Raw genomic sequence first — 26,033 nt, forward strand, 5'->3', positions numbered from 1 at the left:
CTAACTTCTCTTCTTTGGAGTTATCCTAGACTGAATTTTTTAGATGTGAATGGGTTGTGATTCAAGTGTCTAAACTTGTAACCTAAGAGGCTGGAGAGAGAGTACAGCGGGGTAGGGTGCTTGCCTTGCATGCAGTGACCTGGCTTTGGTCCCCTGAGCACCACCAGGAGTTATTCCTGAATGCAGTCAGGAGTAAGTTCTGAGCACTGCTGAGTGCCCCTCCCCCTCAAATATGTATGTATATATACATATAGATATGAAATATTTAGGGAAACCAGAGAGATAGTTCAGGAGTTAAGGTGCTTGATTTGCACACAGCTGACCTGAATTCAACCCATTAACACCACATATGGTTCCTCAAGCACTGCCAGGAGTAAGCCCTGAGCACAGCCAGCTCCTATGACTTCATCAGATTTACTGGCACATATTTAAAGTGTACACTTTGCAAATGTTGGCCTGTGTGTTGTATGTGGCCTGTGCCTGTATGTTGTGTGATAAAATCATCCCCACATCCATGTCAGTGAATATATCACCTCTAGATACTTCATTGAGTCCCATGACACTTCCCACCCCAACCCAAGCAACTATTGGTGTGCATTCTGTCATAATAGATTTTGCATGTCCTGAAGTTTCTCAAAGGATTTTTAAGTTTTCTTTTGGTTTTGGTACCACACTTGGCAGTGCTCATGGGACCATGTGGTATGAGGTATCAAATCTCAGCCTCCAGCATTTGCATGCACTCCAACCTTTTGAGCTCTACATTTTCTCTTTGATGTCACACACTGTGCAAACTGCTCTGTAATTTAGATCAGTTCCAACACCAGAGATGATAGGGCCAGACAGATGGCTCTAAGACCTGGAGCATATACATGTTTTGCATGTAGAAGATCCAAGTTGATTCCTGGCATGACCTAGGCTCTCCAAGCACAGCCAAGAGTAACCCTTTGCATCACCCAGTGTTGCCCAAAAAAGAGCAAAACCCAAAACTTTTGGGCTTACAAAAGTTCATGCACTCCAAAAGAAGGCTAAATATTGGGTCAAGAGACCCAACTTTGAATTAATTACCACATAGGGTGTTGGGGATTGAACTAGGGTCAGCCATATGCAAGACAGAACACCCTACCTGCTGTACTATCTGGCCCCTTGAGCCTCAGTTACTACTAGAATATTTTCAAGGGAAAAAAAAGTTGCAAGAGCTGCTCTATTTCATCACAGTCATCTCTATTCCTAATGCTAATTGTTTCCCTGTCTCTGGCAGATGCTACTTCTATCCTCCCCTTGTCTACCTTGGCTTTTTGTTCCACCCCACCACTGGTTGTTGGCAATAATTCAGCTATGTGCATTGCACAGTATGGTTCACAACCCTCTTCAATCCTATGATCCTTAAAACTGACCAATTAAAACCCCCTGCCTTAGACCTTACAACAGGTAAGGTGGTTGTCTTGCATGTGGCTGTAGCTGCATCTGACCCTGGATCGGATGCCAGCATCTGGTTCCCCTGGTATAGGTGTGGTCCAAACCTGCCCCCAGCCCCCTCCTTTTTTTGGCAGTCTTGAGGCCTAGCTCAAAGGACACTTCTGAACTTTCTCAGCTCTGCAATGCATCTTAGTTCACTCACGAATCACGACCATCTTGTTATTCGTCGATTGCCTCGAGCAGGCCCCAGTAACGTCTCCTTCATCTTAGCCCTGAGATTTTTAAGAAAGTGCTATATTTAAGGCTTTTTAGGAGAATGAGACCCATCATTGTTACTGGTATTTGGCATATTGGGTACGCCACGAGGAGTTTGCCAGACTCTGCCCTGTGGGCAGGTTACATTCGGTAGCCTGCCAGTTTGTCCAAAGTAGGAATGAGATAATAAGATATCATAATAAGATGTCGCGCGACCGCGAATGCAGTCTCCTGCCCCCGCGCCTGGCTGTCCTCGCCAGGGCCCCTTGGAGGGGAGCGGGTTGAGCTTTCCTCCCCGCCCTGACCAGGGCTCTGGCAGCCGAAGACCTCCAGGACCAGCCACCACCATGCTGAGACCACTCTCCGCATACCTGGAGGTACCGGCAGAGGGACAAAGGCAAGCTTGTCCCAGGGTTAAGATGTCCAAGCCTACTCGGATCGGGGCTGAGCATCCTTAGTTCACTAGATCTGTATAATTCTATCAGCATTAACCCGAGATGTTGACAGCTTAAACTTAAACTTGGGGACACAGCATAGGAACTAAGGCTTTGATCCCCAGAACCATGTACGGTCTCTTGAACACTACCAGGAGTGGCCTCTGAGCAATATTGTGTATGACCTCAAACCCCAAAACAAGCAAACAAAAAATTCAATGAACATTTCAAGATTTGTTGGCAAGATTCTCTAGTCCTGAAGTCTTTAACATGAGTGGGAACAGAAAAGACAGTTTATGTGGCCAGAGTGATATATCATACAACGCGTTGGGTGCTTGCCTTGCATGTGGTCAACCCTGGTTCAATCCCCAGTATCCTATAAGGTTCCCCAATCACTGTCAGGAGTAATTTCTGAGTGCAGAGTCAGGAATAAGCCCCGAGCATCGATGGGTGTGCCTCCACTCCCCCCACAAGAAAAAGTTTTATTGCTATATTTTTGGAGAGTTTTGGGGGCACACATGGTGGTGCTCAGGGGATCATGTGACAGGCATTGAACCAAGGTCATCTACCTGCAAGGCAAGTGCTTTAACTTCTGTACTAGCCAGCATGCTAGGTTTTTTGTGTCACACCTGGCAGTGGTCAGTCAGGGGTAATACCTGAGTGCAGAATCAGGAGTAATTCTCCCGGTTTATTCTCCTGAATTACTCCTGGCTCTGTACTCGTGTAATTTCTAGTTTGCACTCAGGAATTACCCTTGGTGGTGTTCAGGAGGCCATGTGCTTTGTGCCCAGGATCACTCTTGTGCGTACTTGAGGGACTCTATGTTGTGCTGGATGGGCCACAACTCAAGGTAAGCACCTTAACCTCTACTATGTCCAAGGGCATTTTTTAAAATTAATTTTTATTTGCTCGAGCGGGCCCAGTAACGTCTCCATTGGAGACTTTGTTGTTACTGTGTCTGGCATATCGAATACTCTCGGTAGCTTGCCGGGCTCTCCGAGAGGGGCGGAGGAATCGAACTCGGGTCGGCCATGTTGGCTGCGTGCAAGGCAAATGCCCTACCCGCTGTGCTATCGCTCCAGCCCAATTTTTATTAAAAGCACCATGACTTACAAAGTTCATTATACACTTGTTTCAAGTATTTAGTGTTCCAACAGCACCTGTGTGACATTTCCTTTACCAATATTCCCAGTCTCCCTCTCAATCCCAACCTGCTCCCTTAAGGCACATAACAAATTTACTTTATATATGCTTATTGACAAGGGCATTTTTTCATCAGATTAATTTTTGGCAGTGCTGGGTTCGGAACCCAGGACCTTAGTCATAGTAGGTAAATGCTCTACCATGAGCCACATCCCAGGCCATAGTCAAGTTTTTTGTTTTGTTTGTTTTGTGGCCTCACCTGTCAATGCTCAAAGCTTACTCCTGGCTGTACACAGAGGAATCACTCCTGATTGTGCTCCTGGAACCATATGGACTGGAATGTTGGGATCAAGCCCAGGCAAATGTTTTTGTTCTTTTTTCTATGACCGTCAGGCAACAGGATAAAGAAGTTTGATGTGGAGGAGCCAGAGAGATAGTACAAGTGGGTAAAGAACTTGCCTTGCACGTAGCCTACCTGGGTGCAATTTTTGGCACCCATATTGTTTGCAGAGGACCCCCCCCCCGAATGATCCATGAGCACAGAACTAAGAGTAATCCATGAGCACAGCTGGGTGTGCCACTGTGCCTCCCCACAAAAGGTGATTTTACCCTGGGAGAAACACTGGTCATTATTTTATTTTTTGCTTTTTGGGTCACACCCAGCAATGCACAGGGGTTACTCCTGGCTCTGTGCTCAGGCATTACCCCTGGCGGTGCTCAGGGGACCATATGGGATGCTGGGAATCGAACCCTGGTCGGCCGCATGCAAGGCAAATGCCCTACCCACTGTGCTATTGCTCCAGCCCCAGGTCATTATTTTTTTAATTCATTATTTATTTTAAAATGGAGTACTGCTATTTATTCAGCCACTGATTAAGCTTGGTTAACTTTTTTAATTAATTTTGTTGGTGAAGGGGCACATCCAGCTGTACTCATGGCTTACTCCTGGCTCTGTGCTCACTCTGACAGCTGGCTGTACCATTTCTCTGGTTCCCACATTTTGGCTTTTGTTTTGTTTTGGGCTGGAGCGATAGCACAGCGGTAGGGTGTTTGCCTTGCACACAGCCAGCCCCGGCCAGGCGGGTTCGATTCCTCCGCCCCTCTTGGAGAGCCCAGCAAGCTACCAAGAGTATCTCACCTGCAAGGTAAAGCCTGGCAAGCTACCCCTGACGTATTCGATATGCCAAACAGTAGCAAGAAGTCTCAAAATGGAGCCGTTACTGGGCCCGCTGGAGCAAATCGATGAACAACGGGAAGACAGTGACAGCTTTGGGACCACATACAAGGCTCGGGGGGTTAGTTCTGTCCCGGCACTCAGGAGTCACTCCTAAGGTGCTCAGAGACCATATGGGATGCCAAAGACGGAACCCAAGTCGACAGTGTGCAAGGGTAGTACCCACTGTACTATCTCTTCGGCCCTACATTTTGGCTTTTTAAACTCAGTGCAGGTGGGATGTTGTAGATGAACCAGAAAGAAAGCTGAGAATCTGCTTGAGCTAAACTCAGCCTTCCAAAGAGGGCCCCAAGGGGCCAGAGCCAGGGTAAAACAAACCAAAAAAGCTTCTGTCCGATTCGGAAACCGAATCAATTGCCTTCCTCATCAACGAGAGAGGCGTGGCCAGCCTCTTCGCAAGTGTATGAAGTAATCCCTGGCACCCGAGTCCCGAGCTCCCGGGGAGTCCTGATCCCTTGGCTGCAGCACGCAGGTGAACCCTGATCCCAGCGGGCGAAGGGGACAGCGGGAGGGAGAAGGCGGATGGAGGCGGGGAAGAACTGGCTGCCGATGCCGGAGTTGGGCGCCGAGGTCGGCTCGGCTTCCCAGAAGAGAGCCCGACGCGGCTGTTCGTGCAGCGTGATTGGTTCCTGTCGGACCTCCTGGGGGGGATCCGGCTCCGACTTCCTGTTGCATCCTGGAAGAGGGCGCCAGCCCGGATCCCAGGAGGGCCGCGCAGCCCGTCCCGCCCCGCCCCGCCTCCCCGGCGCCCCCGCCTCCGAGGCCGCCTCGCTCCCTCCTTCCCGGCAAGCCCCGCGCCAGCGCTGCCTGCTGATTGGCTGCGGCGCGAGCAGCCGCTCTGCTGCAGAGGTTACCCCGGGTTTCCGGTGCGAGGCCAGAGCGGGCGAAGCCGTCTGGGCGTCGGCACTGAGGTAAGGACCGCGGCGGCGAGAGGAGGGGACGAGGCGACCGGAGGGCCCGTGGGCCTGGACACTTTCGGACATTGAGGAGAATCCCGCCGATTGCACGCGAGGGCGAGGGCCGGGGCGGCGGGGCTGCGTCCGTGCGCATGCGCGGCCGCGCGGCTGAGGCACGCGGGCCTCGGGTGGGTGCGCGCGCGCGCGCCGAGAGGCCCACGTGGGGGGGCGGGGGAGGGGCCGGGGCGCGCGGCCCGCCACGTCAGTGTCGGCCCCGGGCCGGGCGCCGGGCGTCCCGCGGGGGGCTGGCGGGCGGGCGGGGACGTGCTCTCGCGGAGAAAGGAGGCCGCTCCTCTCGCCCCCCCGCGGAAAAGGCTCCGCCCGGCGACGCCCCCCGACGTACCCGAGGGCGCGAGGAGCGTTTGTCCCCGCCGGGCCTCACCTAGCTGTGGGGCGCCCCCGGCGCGGAGGTGCTGGGTCGGGGGAGGGGAAAGCAAGCGTGTGCGTTTCTCGAGGACCCGCCTTCTCTTCACCTAGCGTTGCAGGCCGCGATGAAGAACCAGGACAAAAAGAATGGGGCCGCCAAGCACGCGAACAACACTTCCCACGCGAAAGGCCACCCGGGGCCGCCCGAAGCCGGCCCGGAGGGGGGCTCAGGGCGAACCGGCCCGGCCGCGGCGGCGACCGACGCGGAAGGTTCCAGCAGTCGGGCTCCAGCGAAGACGGAGGGTGTGTGTGCCAGGCCCCGGGTGGCCGGGCGGGAGAGGCCACCACGGCCACGGGCGTCCCGAGGGTGGGGGTCGGTCAAGTGAGCGCCCCAGTCAGTGGCCGGAGCTTAGGAGCGTCTCACCTGTGGGTGGCAGGCAGCGTGAGGCATGTGGCAAAAGTTGGGAAACCGGGGCTCGGGCCGGCGTGATGCCACTTGCCTGGCACATAGCCAGTGGTGGCTGGATCCCAGGCATCACATGTGGGTGATGGGGACCCGTCCCTGAGCACCTCAGGTTGTGGACACAAAACGCACACAAAAAAAACCAAAACCCTGGACTCAGCTGGCATGATTAAGGGGGGCTGGGCAGGGCACGCCTGGAGATGCTCGGGAGCTACTCGCAGCCTAGTGCAGTGCACGGATGGTGCCGTGCCAGTGAAGGATCCTGGGCCTCCTGCATGCAAAGCCTGCCCTCCAGCTATCCACTGACACACAGCGAAAATTGGGGGGGGAGGGAAAGAGGGTAGCCTGGATGTTGAGCGGCTGTTTGCCATCCCTGTGTGCTGAATGTTTCACTTCCCCTTCCGCCTTTGAATTTCGGGTCATAGCTGGCAGTGCAGGGGGGAGGTGGGCTACTCCTAATTTAGTACTGAGGGTTACTGCTTGCTCTGGGATTGAACCCTGGGCTGCTGCATGCAAAATATGAATGTCAACCCTGGGTTTTGTTTGGTTTTGGTCCCCACCCGGTAATACTCTGGGCTTACTCACTTTACTAAGAGTGATCCCTGAGCATACAGCAAGGAGTGGGATATGTGGTGCTGGGAATTGACACTGGGTTGGCTGTATGTAAGCCAAGTGCCCTCCCTCCTATACTACCCTCTCCAACTGGTTTATTTTCTTAACTGTTTAGGGCAGAAGAGGGGGAGGGCTGGGGGGTTTTGCTTTGGGGCCTTGGTCGGCAGTGCTCAGGGCTTACTCCTGGCTCTGCACTCTGGCATCACTCCTGGTAGACTGGGGAACTATATGTGGTGCCAGGGATTAAACCTGGGTTGGCTGCATACAGGGGAAGCGCCCCACCTACCATACTGTCTTGCGGTGGACTTAATGTCTTTTTGACTACCACCTCACTATCAAAGGTGTCCAGGAGATAGTTGGAAAGAGTTATTTTAGCGGTGGGGCACAGGCCTCACATGTAAGTAGCCCCGGATTCAGTCCCAGACACCAAGATAATTAAGTATTTATATGTAATATAGGTGAGGGTGGGTGTGCTCAGGCATAGACAGTGGGAGGAAAGCTTAAAGAAGTCAGGCATTGTTAGAGACAGGGGTGTGGCTCAGTGGGGAAGCACATGCCTTTGCCTCTCTTCCGTCCCTGGAAGATGGAAGAGAAAAGAAATGTGAGGCAACATTTAACACTAGTAAGTTCAGGCTAGAAAAATTTTACCCAGTGGTCTAGCTCATTGTAATTTTCACTGCCTCTTGTTCTCTGCTCTAAGGAGCCCAAGTCAAAGCTGCACAAGCTGGGGCCCTCCGTGATGTCTCTGAGGAGCTGAGCCGCCAGCTGGAAGACATCTTGAGTACATACTGCGTAGACAACAATCAGGGGGGCCCAGCTGAGGATGGGGCACATGGTGAACCCACTGAACCTGAAGATACAGAGAAGTCCCGGGCCTATGCCTCAAGGAATGGGGAGCCTGAGGCAGAGAACCCAGTTGTGAATGGTGAGAAAGAGCCCTCCAAGGGAGAACCGGTCACAGAAGAGATCCGGGCAAGTGACGAGGTTGGAGACCGCAATCACCGAAGGCCACAGGAAAAGAAGAAAGCCAAGGGTCTGGGTAAGCAGAGGGCAGCTAGTGAGGGAGGGAGGTTTAGACCTTGACATTCTTTGGATGAGTCTGCTCTTGGAAGATTCGAAGGAAATTCTGCTTCCTAGAGAACGGAGTCACACGGTTTTAGATAGTCAGGGTTATGGTCTCAGAACATCACTCAGCTGTTGAGCACTTGTTCTGTTTGTGTGAGGCCCTGGGTTCTCTTCCCCCCACCACATTATCCCTCAAACACTACCAGGAGCAAGCACCAAGCTGAGAATAGCCCCTGAGCACAGCCAGGGTTATGGGACCTTAGCATTAGAAGCTCCATAGAAGCAAGTGAGAATTGAAATGCAGCCTACTCTCTCTCTGAGATAAGAGAGTCATATAATGATGGGCTCCTATACCAACCAGTATGATTTCTGTCCTGCTGTGTGACTTTGGTTAACACTTTTTGCTCTCTGGTCTTTAGTTTCCGTTTCCCTCTGATAAGAGAATTAGACTAGACCAGGGTTGACAACTCAGGTAAGCCCAGGTAGCCTAGGGTTCCTGTAAGGACCAAGAGAGGGGAGGACTTGGTCATAGGGTTGAGAATCACCAGGCCTGGCAAGCTAATAACACAGGTTAAAGTATAATCAGCCATCTTTTGAAGAAGGTGCCTCTGGGACAATTCCCATCTCAGAATTCAAGGGTCTCTCCCAGTAGGGGGTCATGCAGTACTAGGAATAAAACCCTGGCTTCCCTCATGAAATCATATACTCCAGCCCATCGAGTGAATCCTTGGACCCATTTTTTGTTAAGGAAAGCCAGAAGTCTGGAGTTGCATGAAATCTTCAGATGTTTTGTTATTGTGGTTTTGGAGCAGGGGGAGGTGCAGGTGGGTTGGGCCATACCAGATGTGCTCAGAAATTGCATCTGGTAATGCACAGGGGATAGAATCTGGGTCAGCTGTGTGCAAAACACGCACCTTATCTCTACTATCTCTCAAGCCCTTCTCTAGGTATTTAATAAGGATTTTGTTTGTTTATTTGGGTGCCATATTGGACGGTACTCGGCTTATTCCTGGCATGTGGTTAGGAGTCATTATAGTGGGGTTCAGGAAACCACATGAGTGCCAGAGATAGAACCCCCAAGTTGGCGGGCACTGTTCCCATGGTAATATTTCTCCAGCCCCTAAGAGAAGCCATCTGAGTGTTGGATTTGGCTTGTTTACTGAATCAATCAACAGCTCTTGACAGTTGCTGATTAATGTTTGTCTCCAGGCGTGACAACTTCAGGGCCCTGGTTCTGGGATATGTACAGCTAGGTAACAGGTATAGACAGTGAGAAGAAAGTCATGGGGGTTGGGGAGTAATGTGTATAAAAGAAACCAAGTCGGGGGGGGCCAGAGCAATAGTGCAATGGGTAAGGTGTTTGCCTTGTACACAGCTGGCCCAAGTTCAATCCCTGGCATCCCATATGGTCCCCCGAGCACCTCCAGGACTAATTCCTGAGTGCAGAGCCAGGAGTAACCCCTGAGTATTGCTGGGTGTGACCCAAAAAGCAAAAAAAAGAAAGAAACCTGATTGAGCCTGGAGTTATAGTAAAGCCGGTAGAGCATTTTGCCTTGCTTACAGCCGACTCAGGTTCGATCAGCTGGCTTCACATAGGATCTCCTAAGCACTGCCAGGAGTAACCCCCAAGCTTTGCCAGATGTGACCCAGTAAAACAACAGAAACCAAGTTAGGGGCCAGAACAGTAGTACAGTGGGTAAGGCTCTGGCCTTGCATATGGGTGACCTGAGCCATGTACAAGGCCCGCACCCTATATGGTCCCCCAAGTCCAAAAATAAATAAAAGTTACAAAAAGAAACCAAATTAGTAACCAAAAAGCATAGCCATGTTTTTGTCCCTTCTCACCTACCCACTTGTTGGCATCCTGGTTTTTTCGGGGGTTTTTTTGTTTGTTTTTTGTTTTTAATTTTGTTTTTTTGGGTCACACCTGGCAATGCTCAGGAATTACTCCTGGTGGTGCATGGTAGACTGTATGGGATGCCAGGGATCAAACCCAGACCGCGTGCAAGGCAAACATCCTATCTGCTATGCAGTTACTCTGAACCCTTTTACCCTAATTTAAAGGAGGATTTTGTTGTCATTTACTCTTGGTACCAAATATTAGAACATATGTTCAGCTTCTACTTTACCATGGCTTTCTGTGATCTGTGTTTAGTAGTTCTCATGGAGACCTACTCCTTTCCCTTCTGCTTTCAAAGAGACCTTGCTTGCATCGGCATTGTAGTTCTGAGCTAACAAGTGGGACAGCTTGCTTCCCACCTGTGAGTAGAGTAGGCAGGTTCTTATTCTTCTCCACTAAGAAATCAAGGAATTCACAGCAGTTCAGTCATTTGTTTAATAAAGCTTTCATTGGGCCAGAGAGGTAGTACCAAGGTTAAGGCTTTTGCCTTGCATGTGGCTGACCAAGGCTCAATCCTCATTACCACATAGAATCACTGTCAGGAATGATCCCTGGACACCACTTGGTGTAGCATCTTCATATCATCATCATAATAATAATAATTAAGAATGTCTTCATTGAGTCATGTCCTCTCTGATGGGCATAGGAACAGTATCAAGGCTATAGTGATAGGCAAAATTGAGTAGGCTCCCAGGTCTCAGGACACATGCTTCCTATCAAGGAAAGCAGCCAATTCATCAAGTAGTAAGTATGATAGGGGAGAGCACTGTAAAGGGAGAATTTGACTTCTTTTCCTCTGCTTTATAGGGAAGGAGATCACATTGCTAATGCAGACGTTGAACACCCTGAGCACTCCAGAGGAGAAGCTGGCAGCTCTATGCAAGAAGTATGCTGAACTGGTCAGTTCTTCCCTTTCTGGCCACCTGGCATGGGTTCAGGGGACAGGGGCAGGTTGGTAACTTCCTGTAAAGCCTGTCAGCCTTTTCCCAGTTTGTCTAGTTGCGAGTTAGATCCCAGCAACCTCTTCAGCACTTAGAGAAGAGAAACTTTCTATTCAGAGGTAAAGCCCTAGCCCAGGCCTGAGATCTAGGTACCATTTCCTCTCAATCCCATGTATCTCCCCAAAATAGGGAAGTGCACAGTGCCCTCCTTACATCATGTCTCAGAATATCTCCTGATCTTCTTTAATTCTCAGTTCATAGAGAGATTTCCTTAGTTGTTTAAAAATGTGGGTTTGGGTCAGAGGATATGGTTTGAAGGGCTGAAGTACATGCTTTGCGTGCAGGATGCTTGGATTTATTCCCTGATTGTATGTGGTTGTCCTCTAGGCACTGTCAGGGAATGACCCTGAGCACTGCTGGGTGTGGGGTGAAAAAAAATTAGAGTAAATAGGTGCCTAAGAGATAGTACAGTGGGTAAGACACTTGCCTTGTACATGGCCGTCCTGGGTTCAGTCCCTGCCACCCTTAATGGTCCCTTGAGCACTGCTAAGGGTGATCACTAAGTACTGCTGGGTGTGGCCCAGAAATCAACATAAGAAATATTCTATTGTGTTGGAGTGATAGTACAGTGGGTAGGGCATTTGCCTTGCATGCGGCCTACCCAGGGTCAATCTCTGGTGCCCAGTATGGTCCCCTGAGCACCTCTGAGTAATTCCTGATGCAGAGCCAGGAGTAACCCCTGAGCATTGCCAGCTTTGACCCAAAAAGCAAAAAAAAATTAAAAATACACTATTTAATTTTATAAAGAATACTACTTAAGTAGCACTGTAGCACTGTCCTCTTGTTGTTCATCGATTTGCTCGAGCAGGCCCAGTAACATTGTGGGACTTGTTACTGTGTTTGGCTTATCAAATACGTCACGGGTAGCTTGCCAGGTTTTGCTGTGCGAGCGAGATACTCTCGGTAGCTTGCTGGGCTCTCCGTGGGAGCGGAGAAATCGAACCTGGGCCAACTGGGTTGGCCGCATGCAAGGCAAACACCTTACCCGCTATGCTATTGCTCCAGCCCACTACTTAAGTAAATAGTAAAATACTTAAAGTATTAATTTAACCTCCTTGTTTAATTGGGAGGGAATGTTTGTTCCATACCCAGCAGTACCAGGGACTACTCCTGTGCTCCTGTGCTCTGGCACTCTGACAGTGCTCCAGAGACCAAATGTGGTGGCAGAGATTCAAACTGGAATCATGGCCACCACAGCCTCATGTAAATAAGACCTTACGTCCTTTACTCTCTCTAGAGAATCTCCAATTCCTTTTTAATATGTGTACTAAGAAAACTTTAATTGGATAATTGCTGTTATATTTGTAATGTACATCGTTAGACAGGCTCATGGAAAAGAGTAAAGGTTGAGGTGTGGTCTTTGTGTAAGAGAAAGTGAGGAGAGTGATGCCACAGTCATAATACTGTCCTCCCGTTGTTCATCAGTTTGCTCAAGCGGGCCCAGTAACATCTCCATTTTGAGACTTGTTACTGTTTTGGCATATTGAATACGTCACGGGTAGCTTGCCAGGCTTTGCCGTGCGGGAAAGATACTCTCAGTACCTTGTCAGGCTCTCCAAGAGGGCCGGAGGAATCAAACCCGCCTGGGCCGGGCTGGCTGCGTGCAAGGCAAACGCCCTACCGCTGTGCTATCGGTTCAGCCCAGAGTCATAAAATTGTCAATAATAAAAAAGGTCAAAGATGATCATAAGAGTCAAAGGGAAACAAAATGATGATCCAAGGACCCCGCAAGGACTTAAGTGGTAAAGCATATACCCAGTGTTGGCACAGCCCTAACTTCTGTCCCTGGCACCTCATCATGGCCTTCTCTGTCACCATCTCTGTCACCATGTGGCCCTGGGCACTCCTGTGTATCATCATACTGGTAGCTCATTCTGCTACCAGAATGGCTCCAGACCCTCAAAACATTGCTGGGTGTGACCCCTATGAAAGTATAATAGCAATGGCAAACAGGTGGTAAATCTTGGTAGTACTGGACAAGACAAAGGTCTGCCGAGTACAAGGAGGGTAGCAACAGCTCTTGTCTGAAAGTTGAGCATTCTGAAAGTCTTGAGAAGTTCCTTTCTGGGGCTAGAGCGATAGTACAGCAGGTGGGGCCCTTGTCTTGCATGTGGCTGACCCAGGTTCAATTCCCACATCCCATATGGTTGTTGAGTGCAGAGCTAGGAGTAGCTCTTAAGCACTGCTGGGTGTGGCCCAAACACCAGAAAAAGGGAGAATGAAAACATTCTTTTTGGGGTCAGAGCTATAGAGAATTGGGATCCTCTGGCTTTATGACCTATTTGTCCTGTCTGGAGCGATAGCACAGCGGGTAGGGCGTTCGCCTTACAAGCGGCCAACATGGCCGACCCGAGTTCGATTCCTCCGCCCCTCTCGGAGAGCCCGGCAAGCTACCGAGAGTATTCGATATGCCAGACACAGTAACAACAAAGTCTCCAATGGAGACGTTACTGGGCCCGCTCGAGCAAATCGACGATCAACGGGAGGGCCTTTACCTTTTACCTTTACCTTGTCCTGTCTGAGTGTCTGTCTCTGTGTCTTGGGGTGGGACTCTCTGGGTTATTGGGCAAAACAAAAAGGGGGAACATGGGGCTGGAGAAATAGTACAGCAGTTAATGTGCTTACCTTGCCTCACCTCTCTCCAACCCCAGTCCAATTCCTGGCACCAAACATATTCTCCTGAGGACTGCATGGTGTGGTCCCCAATAAAGGGAGGGGGTGAGTGTGTAAAAACCCTACAACAGTCTGGCCAGAGCTTTTATACCTAGCCTCAGGATCAAGGGAGTAGGATTTCAAGTCATCTCAGGGAACACCCCACTTCAGGGTGGGTGATGAACTCCACCCAAAGGCTTAAGACTCTCCTGGTCACCAGCTGGAAGAGCACCGGAACTCGCAGAAGCAGATGAAGCTCCTACAGAAGAAGCAGAGCCAACTGGTGCAGGAGAAGGACCACCTGCGCGGTGAGCACAGCAAGGCCATCCTGGCCCGGAGCAAGCTGGAGAGCCTGTGCCGAGAGTTGCAGCGCCACAACCGCTCCCTCAAGGTAGGCCTTATGGCTGCTTCCTGGTTGGTGGTTTTCAGTGGGCTCACCCCCATAAAATATTTGGTAGTGGGGGTAGAGAGATGAGGCTCTTGCCTTGCATGCAACTGGCCCAGGTTCAATCCCTAGCATCCTATATAGTCCCCCAAGCACCACCAGTAGTAATTTCTAAGTGCAGAGCCAGGAGTAACTCCTGAGCATCGTCAGGTGTAACCCAAAAACCTTAAAAAGCGGTCGCGGGGTTTCTCAGGGCAGGGATGGAGAAATAGGACAGAAACTAAGATTTGTCACTGACCTTGGTTCAAAATACAGTGCCCTGAGGGACCAGAGCTATAATACAGAGGGTAGGGCACTTGCCTTGCATGTGGCCCACCCAACTTTGATCCCCACCATCCCATATGGTTCCCTGAGTCTCACTAGAAGTAATTCTAAGCACAGAGCCTGACATAAGCCCTGAGCACTGCTGGGTGTAATCCCACCACCTCCACACTTCACCCCATCCTCCAAAAAAAATACACATTGCTCTGAGCATCACTGGTTATGACCCCAGAGTATTTCAGTAAGCTAGAAAGTAGCTCAGCAATCTAGAATTGGAGTTGTACTTGCATGTAGGAGGTCTGTGTTCACTCTCCAAAACCCTGGTACCGCACACTACCCCAAATACTACATCAGGAATAGCACCCCCATTCTACCCCCACATCAGTGCCTTATGGAGTAAGTAAGCCCTGAACATTGTCAATATATATATATGTACATATATCAAGCATTGAACACCATACATATAGCACTGTAGCCCCGTTGTTCATCAGTTTGCTCAAGCGGGCACCAGTAAAGTCTCACAACAAATTGTGAGACTTGTTACTGCTTTTGGCATATTGAATACGTCACGGATAGCTTGCCAGGCTTTGCCGTGCAGGTGAGATAACACTCTGTAGCTTGCTGGGCTCTCTAAGGGGCGAAGGAATAGAACCTGGGTTGACCGCGTGCACGACAGACGCCCTACCTGCTGTGCTATCGCTCCAGCCTACCGTGTGTGTGTGTGTGTGTGTGTGTGTGTGTGTGTGTGTGTGTGTGTGTGTGTGTGTGTACACATATATTTGAGACCAGTTGTAGTTACTGGTTTTGGCATATCGAATACACAACGAACGGATAGCTTGCCAGGCTCTTCCGTGTGGGCGGAATACTCTCGGTAGCTTGCCAGTCTTTCCGAGAGGGATAGAGGCTTTTGGGGCGACCTCTAATCACCCTTGTAGGTGTTACCGTATTTGAACCCTATCAAATATGGTACGACAATTCCGGAAGATGGGTATTTAGTGTCTTATGATGTGTCGGCGGGTCCGGAAAGCGTCCTGGAATGTGGCGACGGCTGGGTAGTGGAGGTAGTGTCCGTACATATATATAATTTCTCTAAAATATTCTGCCTAAGCTTTTTGTAAACACTGAACATCCACCTGCCTTAGATGAATGCTGTAGTGCTCGGAGACCTCTAAACACAAGACTGAGATTGTTCTTAGTGATACTTCAGGGAAGCCAGATTCCAGGGCTGACAAGCCACTCTTCTCCCACTTAATCAGTTAGAAATGCTGAACTTTCAAACTTTGGACCAAGGAGGTGCAGCTCAGAGGACTAGAGTCCTAGAACTGCAGGGTGTGTCCCAGTAGCTTCCAGCACTGTACTCTGTGGCTCCAGATATCAAGTTTTAGACTTTTAAACATCCTTGCACCCAGTTGTGCTCAGGGCTTACCTCTGGCTCTGTCATGCCATGACTCAGGGAAACAGGGTTTGAGTAGGATGGTATTACCATGTCCAAGCACCAAACCCTTGCTACCACTGAACACAGCTTAGTGGTTGTGTGGGAGGGTTGGGAGGGGCAGGTAGTGTGGTAGGTACCCGGCTGTGTTCTGGGATCACTCCTGGCAGGGCTCAGGGAATCATATGTGGCACTAGGGATTGAAACTGGGTCAGCCACATGTGCTGACAAGTGCTCTACCCTGAGCATTTGTTGGGAGGCCGGCAGTCAACAGGATTAGTGAGTGTGTGGTATTTTGCAACATGCTTTGCTCACAACACAGATTTAGGACTGGAGAGATAGCATGAAGCTAAGGTACTTATCTTTCATGCAGCCAATCCCAGTTTGAATCCTGGTACTTCATATATATAGTCTCCTGAGCACAGAACCAAGTGTAGAGTACTGAACACAACCTGATGTGGCCCCTAAGCACTAAGTTAAACATTACAGAAGCACCTTACCCACTGTACTGTCTCTCCAGCCCCCCCAAAAGTACAGATACAAGATTTATTGTGAATGGTTCAGGGATGACAATTGTGTAATCATTCTGAGCGATAGTCAAAAGGCTAGAAGGAATGCTTTGCATGAGGGACTCTAAAATTTCACTTTCTGCACCACTGGCTGTGCCCAGCCCCCCAAAAAAATCTGGTTCAAGTATTTTTAAGTCGTTTCTAATTTTTCACTGTTAATGTATGTAAAGTACAGTAAGAAGTTATATTATGGGGCTGGGACAATAGTACTATGGTTAAGACACTTGCCTTGCAAATAGCCAGCCATTTGATCCCTGGTACCCCATGTTTCCCTGAGCCATGCCAGGACAGAGCCAGAGGTAAGACCTGAGCACCACTGGGTATAACAACTCCCACCCCCAGATTCTTTTAGACTTGATATCTGGAGTCAGAGAGTACAGTGAGTAGGGCACTTATCTTGCATGTGGCTGATGCGGCAGGCTTTATCCCCAGCATTCATATGAGTACCACCAGTCCTGATCCCTAAGCTCAGAGCCAGGAGTAAGCCCTGAAAACTGCCGGATGTGGCCCAAAAACAAATTTTGTTGTTGTTGTTGTTTGGGTTTGGAAAGCTAGAATAACAAGTAGGGCACTTACTCACCTTACATGTGACTGATCCGGATTCAATTCCTAGCACCTCATGGTTTCCCAAACCTAACAGTGCTCAGCCAGAGCCAGAGCTGAGCACTGTCAGAGGTTGAACAAAACTCAGAATATATAGATACATAGATATATAGTACATAGTATACATAAGAATTAAAACTTAAGAACATATGGGTGCCAGAGCAATAACACAGTGGGTAAGACTTGACTTGCACATGGTCGACCCGGGTTTGATCCCCAGCATCCCATATAATCCCCCAAGCCCCACCAGGAGTGATTTCTGAGTACACAGGGTTACTCCTGGCTCTATACTCAGGAATCACTCCTAGCAGTGCAAGGGCACCATATCGGATGCCAGGAATCAAACCCAGGCTTTGCAAGACAAATGCTCTACCCGATATACTATTGCTCCAGTCCATGTTTGTTTTTGTTTTGGAGGCCACATCTCGCAATGTTCAGGGATTACTCTGGGCTCTGCACTCTGAAATTATTCCTTGTGGTGCTGGGGGGCCACATGTGATAGCATGTGAAAGCACATAGGATTAATCTTGGGGGTAAAATGACTGGGTTGTTGTTATTTTTGGGTTAGACTGACTATGCTCAGGGCTGGTCCGGGTTTTGTGCTCACGAGTGATCCTTTGGCTCTTGGGGTGCCATACCTAGTGCCAGATATACAAACCAGGCTTGGCTGGATGTAGGGCAAGTGTCTTAACCCCTGTTTTCTCTCCTGCCCCAAAGAGTATGTAAATTTTTTATTTTTTGGTTTTGGGATCAAACTTATCAGTACTCAGGGCTTATTTCTGATTCTGTTCTCAGAGATGAATCCTGGGAGGTCTCAGGGACCATATTTGGTTCTGGGGATTGAACCCATGTAGGCCACATGCAAGGCAAGTGCCCTACCTGCTGTATTATCTCTTGGCTCTTTTTTTTTTTTTTTTTTTTTTTTAATCTGCCAGATTGCCTCTCAGCCAACAGTGCTTATTTTAAACACTGGAGAAAGATGTGGTGGAAGAATGATAGGAAAAAAAAGCTACTTAGTCTGAAGACTAGAGTAGTAGGCTTTTAGTAGATGCAGATTGCTTTACATGCTGAGAAAAAACTCCGCATGATCCCCTGAGCATTACAGGGAGTGACCCCTGAACACAGAGCTAGGAATAGCCCCTGTGCTCTGCCAAATGTGACAAAACAAGCAGAATGTCAGAATGGCCCCGAGATGTATGCCTGGGTTTTCTAGGCAGACTCTCACAGGGTGTCACCTGATGCAGGGATTTGTTCAGAGCCTCCGTTGCGCTCCATTGCCTGGCTACTGCTCACTGGGAGAGCAGGAAGGATTGTTGGTCAATACTAGCCCTGGATTAGCTAAGGGATCATTGTGAGGTTGTCTTCGAGAGCACTGGGTAACGGAACTGGGGTTGGCTTCTCTGCCCAGGAAGAAGGTGTGCAGCGAGCCCGGGAGGAAGAGGAGAAGCGCAAGGAAGTGACCTCGCACTTCCAGATGACACTGAATGACATCCAGCTACAGATGGAACAGCACAACGAGCGCAATTCCAAACTGCGCCAGGAGAACATGGAGCTGGCTGAGAGGCTCAAGAAGCTGATTGAGCAGTATGAGCTGCGGGAAGAGGTTTGTATCATGGCCAGCCAGCATAGCCAGGAGATTGTGGTATTCTCTGGGGTGAAGAGCTCTAGGGGGCCAGCCCTGGAACATGTTTGGCACACTCCATCCCCTTTCTCCTCCTTTCTTAGCAATGGAGTAATGTTCCTCATAAAACTGAGGTAAAAGGGCTGGAGAAATAGCACAACGGGTAGAGCGTTTGCCTTGCACATGGCTGACCCGGGTTCAATTCCCCAGCTTCCCATATTGTCCCCTGAGCACCACCAGGAGTGATTCCTGAGTGCAGAGCCAGGAGTAACTCCTGAGCATCGCCAGGTGTAACCCAAAAAGCACCAAAAATTAAAAAAAAAAAAAAAACAGGTAAAGAAATGTGTCTAGGATTGAAGCACCACAGTGCTTTGTCTGGAGTATTTTCTGGAATTAGAACTGAAGGGTGCTTCTTAGGTTTTGGGCCATACCTGGAGATTCTCAGGGCATCCTCCTAGCTCTGCCCCTACGTAGGAATCACTCCTGGCATGCTCAGGAGACCACATGGGATGCCAGGGACTAAACTATCCTTGGCTACATGCAACACAAGTGCCCTACCCTATGTACTATCACTATCACTCCAGGTCCCCTATATTCTCTAGCCCTTGTTGTTTTGTCTGGTTTTGGCACCACACCTGGTAGTGCTCAGGGACTACTCCTGACTCTGCACTCAGGATCACTCCTGGCAGTACTCAGGAGACCTTGTGGAATTCTGGGATCAAACCCAGGTCTGCCATGTGCAAAGCAAATGCCCTTCCTGCTTTATTATCGCTCTGGCCCTCTTTAATTTTAGTCCTTGTTTCTTTAACTTCCTGGGTGCTGATTTCATCCATAAATAATCCCCTCTCCTCCCCCATGACTGACTCAGTGGGAGACCAACAAGTTGAGATTTGCAAGCCCTCCCGGCAGGGACCGGAAGTCCAGCAGCTCCTCGCCCTTGTGGGAAGGCACTGCCCAGGTGCAGGCAAGAGCTGATATTGTGCTTTCCTGCAGCACATCGACAAAGTCTTCAAACACAAGGACCTGCAGCAGCAGCTTGTGGATGCCAAGCTCCAGCAGGCCCAGGAGATGCTGAAGGAGGCAGAGGAGAGGCACCAGCGGGAGAAAGATTTTGTGAGGCTCACTCAAGGGGTGGGGGTAGGGGGCTCTGGGAGGGGGGTGGTGACTGGGGAAAGACAGCTGCCTGGCCAGACCAGGGCACTGCTTCCTCAAGCACAAGACTGAGAGCAGGAAGCCTCAGTGGATTCTAGTGCTCATAGCTTGAATAAGCCAGGCACAGCCCTTCAGGGTTTCTGACAAGTCGGGGTCCTATCTTGGAAATAGCTCCTCAAAGAGGCTGTGGAGTCCCAGAGGATGTGTGAGCTGATGAAGCAGCAGGAGAACCACTTGAAGCAGCAGGTGAGACCGTGTGTAGCCTGGCCCTGGGCCCCTCCTGGGAGGGAAATGGGACCCTCATTCTAGGACCACCTTGACTGACTGCTGTGTGACCTTGCTGAGACTTTGTTTTCTCTGGACCCGCCCAGCACCTCACCTGTGTGGTGGTGACCAGGTGGCTAGGTGAGCTTGGAGGACTTCCTTCCTAGTCGGAAGAGTTGAGCTGCTTGTGAGGAGGTGGGGACAGAATGAGTGTTTTAATTTTTGCTTTTTTGGCTATTTGGGTTTGTTTTGGTGCTATACCCAGCAGTGCTGAGGGCTGCTCCCAGTGGGACTGGTGATCAATCCCAGGGTTCTTACTTGCAAAGTGCACACTCCAGCCCTAAGAGCTGTCAACCCAGCCCAAGAACGGGTATGTTTAATCATGTAAATTATATTGAATTCCAGACACAAAGTTCCAAAACAACATAAAGGCATACTAAGTGTTCCCAGACTCTGCTTTCTGATCTTAACCTTTTTAATTACCTTCTTTCAAATACATAGATTTTTTTGTTTTGTTTTGAAGAGAAAAGGTTTCTCAGTAGCATTGTTGGGTCAAAGGGCCAAGGTTGGTTCTGAGTGTAATGACCGAATGTGCTTCCTAGAGAAGCCCGATCTCATCTTGTGGCCTTCTTTCTTATTCAGCTTGCCTTGTACACAGAGAAGTTTGAGGAGTTCCAAAACACACTCTCCAAAAGCAGTGAGGTGTTCACCACATTCAAACAGGAGATGGAAAAGGTAACACCGTTTGGGTGAACAACAGGCTGGCCTGCCCCTTACCCAAGGTATCTCCTGGGCTACTTAACTTGGTACCAATAGGGACCTGTAAGGAGGGATCACTCCTTCCCTGTTTTGAGAGGGACATTTTAACCCAAAGTGGCACAGAAACGCTCACTGCCCCATGACTAATCTGTTCTCTTGGGGGCAGATGCACGGCTAGCAGGGCCCCGACCATTCATTTCCCTTTTTGTCATGTGATGCAGATGACTAAGAAGATTAAGAAGCTGGAGAAAGAAACCACAATGTACCGGTCTCGGTGGGAGAGCAGCAATAAGGCACTACTGGAGATGGCCGAAGAGGTGGGTGCTTAAATGTAGTAAGTCAGCTACCCATCTGTGATGCTGCTAGCATGGGATGTCATGGGGTTCACCTGAGTGGCTTTCCAAGTGCAAGGGCACTGCTATCTTCCTGCAGCAGTGGGTGAGCTTGGTGACAGATTGGCAGTGGGAATATAAAGAGCAAATGAAGGTAGGCAGTTTAATTTGCCAGGTGATGGGCTTTTGTGGTGTGGAGAGAAGATGAATTCAGGGGCTAGAGCAATAGCACAGCAGGTAGGGCATTTGCCTTACACCTGGCTGGCCCAGGTTCAATTCCCAGCATCCCATATGGTCCCCTGAGCACCGCTGCCAGGGGTAATTCCTGAGTGCATGAGCCAGGAGTAACCCCTGTGCAGCACTGGGTGTGACCCGAAGACCAAAAAAAGAAGAAGAAGAATCAAAAGGCACGAATTTGCCCGCGTTGTCTGGTAGTAAAAGGAAGGACATTCCCAAATCAAGACCTTCTCTGTTACCCGAGTTATTCTTAAAATAAAACAGGGCCAAAAGGGGCGACTTTCCACTTTGGTCTCCCAGCATGGCCACTTTTCTCCACATTGGGTTGGGGAGGAGGGCCAGGGCATGACAATGAAAAACCCCATTTCTTTCCCTAGAAAACACTCCGGGACAAAGAGCTGGAGGGACTGCAAGTGAAAATTCAGCGGTTGGAGAAGCTGTGCCGAGCGCTGCAGACAGAACGCAACGACCTGAACAAGAGGGTACAGGACTTGAGTGCGGGGGTCCAGGGCCCCCTCACAGACAGCCCTGAACAAAGGTCAGAGGCTGCTACTGCCTCTAAGGAACAGGGTGTTGAGGGGCCTGGTGCCCAAGCACCTAGCTCCCCAAGAGCCACGGAAGCCCCTTGCTGCCATGGAGCACCCAGCTTAGAAGCATCTGACCGTACTAGGCCTCAGGAGCCCACCACCACCGCCTAGGGAGCTTGGCCTGGGGTGTGTGCTGGGAAGGGAGCAAGCAGCCCAGCCAAGTCTGGCCCACCAAGCTCCCTCTGCTGCGCGGTGTAGCCCTGAGGTCAGACGCTCTGACCTGGCCGATGTCTGACACCTCGAAGTTCTGGATTTTCTGGGTCAGTTTTCAATACCTATGGCATAGGTGCAAGGCCACACGTGTTCTTACCTGTAAGTGTCAAGTGGGCTGACATTGGGGTGGGATGTGGACAGATGAGGTCAGTGACTCTTCTAAGAGTTAACAGGTCTCAAAGCAGAGCTGTCCCAGTGAGCTACTGGACAAGCAACAAGCTTTTCCCTGCCTGATTTGAGACTCCTTCCCTGCCCTTCAGGGCTCATGACAGATGATACCCTCGGGCCTTGACAATGAGCAGGACTTGGGCAACTCCGGTTCTCCAAGCTTCCCCAGAAGCTCTTTTGCTTCTCTTGACCTGGAAAAGGGGACCCCAAACAGAGCCTTGGCAGGGGCTTAGGAACAGTAACAAAACTGCCCTTCTGCCTTGGACTGGGCTCTGAAGAAGGTTTCTGTGTGGGATGATGTGCTGGGTGGGAGCCCCCAGGCACCACTTCCCCTGCCCTCTGGTAGTGCCAGGACCAGGCCAATGATGCTTTTCAGTAGCCTTATCATTCACAGGTGCCTCTAGCCTGCACAATGATTGACAAGAGATCACCCAAAGGCTTCTTCCAGAAGGGTTCTTTGTTCTGTTTGTCCGATTCTTTATTTTTGCACATGACAGTGTTTGCGTTGCTGATCTCCTGAGGAAGAAGGGAAAGTGCTGTAGTGGTGGTGCCTGGCTTCCTGGCTCCCAGTGCCCCACCACCTCACCTAGCACTTTGCCGTGCTGGTTCTGAGGTTTCCTGTCAGTGAACCCAGATTGTTTATAGTAACGGAAAAAAGGGTCTCTGATAGCTTTGCCACAGCTTGCCTGTGACACCATGGGAGGTCTCCAGGCAGCTGTACAGGCCTGTTCTTCCCTTGGCTTTATGAGTTTTCTGTTCTCTTGCCTGCACCCATGTGCATTCCTTGAGATTTGCCCTGGTTCTGTTTTGGCCTGGGGCCTGGCTTCAATATGTCCCTTTGACATTCCTCCTTTCAGTATGGATAAGAATAAGATCTGGGGCTAAAAAGAGAGTACAAGGAGTGGGTAGAGCGTCTCACCCCTGTTCAGTCCCCAATGCTACATTTGGTCCCCAACTGAACACTGCTGGGTGTGGCCCAGGCCTGCCCCTTCCCTGAAAAGGAATGAAAACAGTTGATTTGGTCCCAAAAATTGGAAGGCTGCAGATTAGGCTGCAGATTGTGTGTACCTGTCCTACATTGTCGTCCGTCCGTTCCCCCGTCCCCCCCGTCCCCCCGTGCCTGCTGCTCTGAACTCTCAAAGGTTCTGCTGTGGCAATCTGGTGGGGCTGTTTGGTCTTATTACTGTGCAGGTTGGTGCAGGGCAGTTCTCTTGAACAACTAAGTCAGTCTTGTATTAAGTGGGGCTCTGCTTGCAGCAGCTGAGTTGGTTAATGTACGTCCTTGAAGCTGCTTCGTTGTCTGGCAGGCTCCCTCATTTCATATAATTCGTCTTTGAGCCCTGAACTTCAATTCCTCAGAGGAGTAGGTTAGTGAAAAATACTAAGAATTCTTGAATCACATTTCAGCTTAGACCAGAGATGGCAAATGAACAGCACTTCAATTCCCCGTGGCCAAATTTTCCCCCTCATCCCTCTCCCAAGGTCTGTCCCTGAGAGTAGAACTGTTCCCCTAGCCAGTGAGTATGAGGAGTGGCATGCCATCCTGCCTGGCTAAGACCCCATTCTCCGGTTCAGCAGTATGTCCTTCCAGGCACCTTTTCTGTCCCTCTCAAAAGTCTGGGTCTGGACTCATGCCAGCTGCCTCCTGCCCCAGTCACGCCAGTTGTGCCAGGCTGGGGCACACAGGAGCTGCCAATCCCATACAGGTTTGCTGGGCTACAGAAGCACAAGGCTGCAGCAAGAGCTCTAGCTTGCTCAGCAGGAAGGCCTACAGAGCCCCCCACAGAATTGCCTCCTCACTCAGCTACCTCTTTAAAGCCCGAGGTGGGGGCAGGTCTGTTGGAGCCTCCTGTGGGCATGGGAGGTGACAGCTGCTCCGTGCATGCCAGCAGCCCCTGGAGACATCTAGTGAAAATGAGCAAGATGGTCTCACTGGGCTGGCCTCCCGGATCGGAGCCTGTACCTCTTAGGGGGTAGGATGGAGGGAGTTTGTTCCCAGTTCCAGCCACAGCTGGACTTTCAGACCAGGCTTTTGATGGGTACCATATTCTTCCTTTTCCTCCTCGGTGACCAAATCTTCCCACCTACAGCTGCACTGCTGCTGCTTCTGCTTTCCAAAGTCAGCCTGGACCCTGGCTGCTGCCCACCCTGCCAGGAGCCTGGGCAAGATGCAGGCACGGTGGCCTGTTGGCTGGTTGCGCTAAGGCCAGTGCCTTCCCTGTGCACGTGACCTCACCTTAGGACCAAGCGCTGTGTTGGTTTCTTAGATTGCTAGCTTTTCCAGATTCCCAGGACCAGCTGGAGCCCTGCTCTGCTTGCAGAAATGTGTTCAGGACACCCCGCCCTGAGCTCCAGAGTCAACAGCTCGGCAGCACTTTTCTTTGTTTTCCATGAGGTTTTTGGACCATGGGTGGAGCTCAGGCACTTTCTGTAAGATGTTTTGTCTCCTAGGGTGGCTAGATCCCCTCCTCCACCTCTGTCCTGAGGCCCTGGAGCTGCCCTGCTGAGTTCATTCTCCAGCTGCTGCTCCAGCCCTCCCACCTTGCACAGCACAGAGGTGGTCACCGGGGGCAGCCTGGCGCCTGCCTGGGGGAGGGGTGTAGCCGTCTATCCCTGTAACTGCTTCCTTTCGGCCCCAGCTGGTGCCTACACTTGTTGGAAGCTGTGCTGATGGCTTTTTTTGTTATTTTGGGGGTGGGAGGTGGGGTAGTGTCTCCTTTTGGTATTCACAACAGCCAGGGACATGATTTTAATGTATTTTAAACCACATGAAATAAAAGAGTCTGTTGCCTTATTTCTCTTTTGACTGCCCTATTTCTCTTCTGACTGCCGAGTGGCTTGGTGCGTGTGACTCCTTGCTGACTTGTCCAGACCTGCCTCAAAGTGCACCTCTGCCCACCAGCGCCCCACTGGCTCAGGACTGGCAGATGTACCTATGCTACCTGTGCAAAGGTGATAAGATGGTCACATTCATGGGACTGACAGGCTGTTCACTCCTCCAATAATCAATCAACTTATTAATCAGTACTTGTTGATTAATGGGAAGGAAGGTGGGTTTTTTTTCCCTTTAGGAGGGCCACACCCAACAGTTAAGTGGCTGCTCCATCCAGCACAAAACTTGGGTGCTTGGGGGTTGTTCCTGCATATTGGGCCAGTGGTACCAGAATTGAACCTGATAACAGTTGATCCCTGGACTCATACAACAAGTGTACTCCATGAATGTGAGCCTTCCCTCAGTGTTGGCTTGCTTTGTATGTGTGTGGTACCAGAGATAGAATGGAATTCTGCCTCACATGTGTAAAGCATATCCTACCACTGGACCCTCAAAAGCACAGGGATTAAGGCATTTGTCTTAAAAGCAGCTGGTCCTGGTACGATCTAGTGCTACATACAATCCCCTGAACACTGCCAGGAGTGATCCTGAGCACCTCCGAAGTTTGGTCTTACTCAAAAAGGGACCATAAAAAAGGCACTTTTAGGGGTTTTTCCTTTGATTTTGGATCCTTAGCCAAAAGTTGTTCAGGATTACTGGTTCATTGCTTAGGCGTCACTTCCTTTGGGACTGGAGATTGAATATGGGCCTCTGGCATGCAAAACATATGCTCAGCCCCATATGGCACCCCAAAAGTACTTGTGAGGGTGGGGTAGGGTTTTTGAACCACACCCAATAGTGCTCAGAAACCATTTGTTCTGTGCCACTGAGTTGTACCCATTGTTTCTTGAGGGGGAACCATATGGTGCCAGAAATCAAATTAGGATCAGCTACACACAAGACATCCCTGATACCACCCCAACCAAAAGTTTTACTTTTTTGGTGGGGGGGGAGGGGCAGGGGAGAGGAGAGGGGAGAAGACGGGGCCACAGCCAGTGATGCTCAGGGTTTATTCCTGGCT

General features: G+C 50.2%; 1 protein-coding gene across 2 annotated transcripts; it reads left to right on the plus strand.

Annotated features, from left to right (window-relative positions):
* The first annotated feature begins 5,364 nt into the window (after positions 1-5,364).
* TXLNA (taxilin alpha) lies at positions 5,365-24,934 on the plus strand. 2 transcript variants are annotated; one of them, XM_056123017.1, is made up of 11 exons: positions 5,365-5,393; positions 5,916-6,107; positions 7,580-7,918; positions 10,652-10,743; positions 13,718-13,888; positions 18,216-18,410; positions 19,422-19,541; positions 19,752-19,826; positions 20,487-20,579; positions 20,825-20,920; positions 21,550-24,934. In XM_056123017.1, exons 2-11 carry the CDS (start codon positions 5,930-5,932, stop codon positions 21,868-21,870), a joined length of 1,680 nt encoding a protein of 559 aa, XP_055978992.1. In that variant the 5' UTR covers positions 5,365-5,393; positions 5,916-5,929; the 3' UTR covers positions 21,871-24,934. The 2 variants fall into 2 exon arrangements, with proteins under 2 accessions (XP_055978992.1, XP_055978993.1); XM_056123018.1 differs by having other exon boundaries at positions 5,376-5,393; positions 5,924-6,107.
* Positions 24,935-26,033: the final 1,099 nt, after the last annotated feature.

This window comes from Sorex fumeus, unplaced genomic scaffold, assembly GCF_029834395.1.
Source record: "Sorex fumeus unplaced genomic scaffold, SorFum_2.1 ptg000047l, whole genome shotgun sequence".
Lineage (NCBI taxonomy): Eukaryota > Metazoa > Chordata > Mammalia > Eulipotyphla > Soricidae > Sorex > Sorex fumeus.

Excerpts from the sequence above, each read along its gene's own strand:
- TXLNA (XM_056123017.1), top strand. The coding sequence starts at position 5,930 with ATGAAGAACCAGGACAAAAAGAATGGGGCCGCCAAGCACGCGAACAAC. Across the intron at positions 13,889-18,215 it reads GCCACAACCGCTCCCTCAAG|GAAGAAGGTGTGCAGCGAGC; the intron begins GTAGGCCTTATG and ends TTCTCTGCCCAG. Across the intron at positions 18,411-19,421 it reads AGTATGAGCTGCGGGAAGAG|CACATCGACAAAGTCTTCAA; the intron begins GTTTGTATCATG and ends GCTTTCCTGCAG.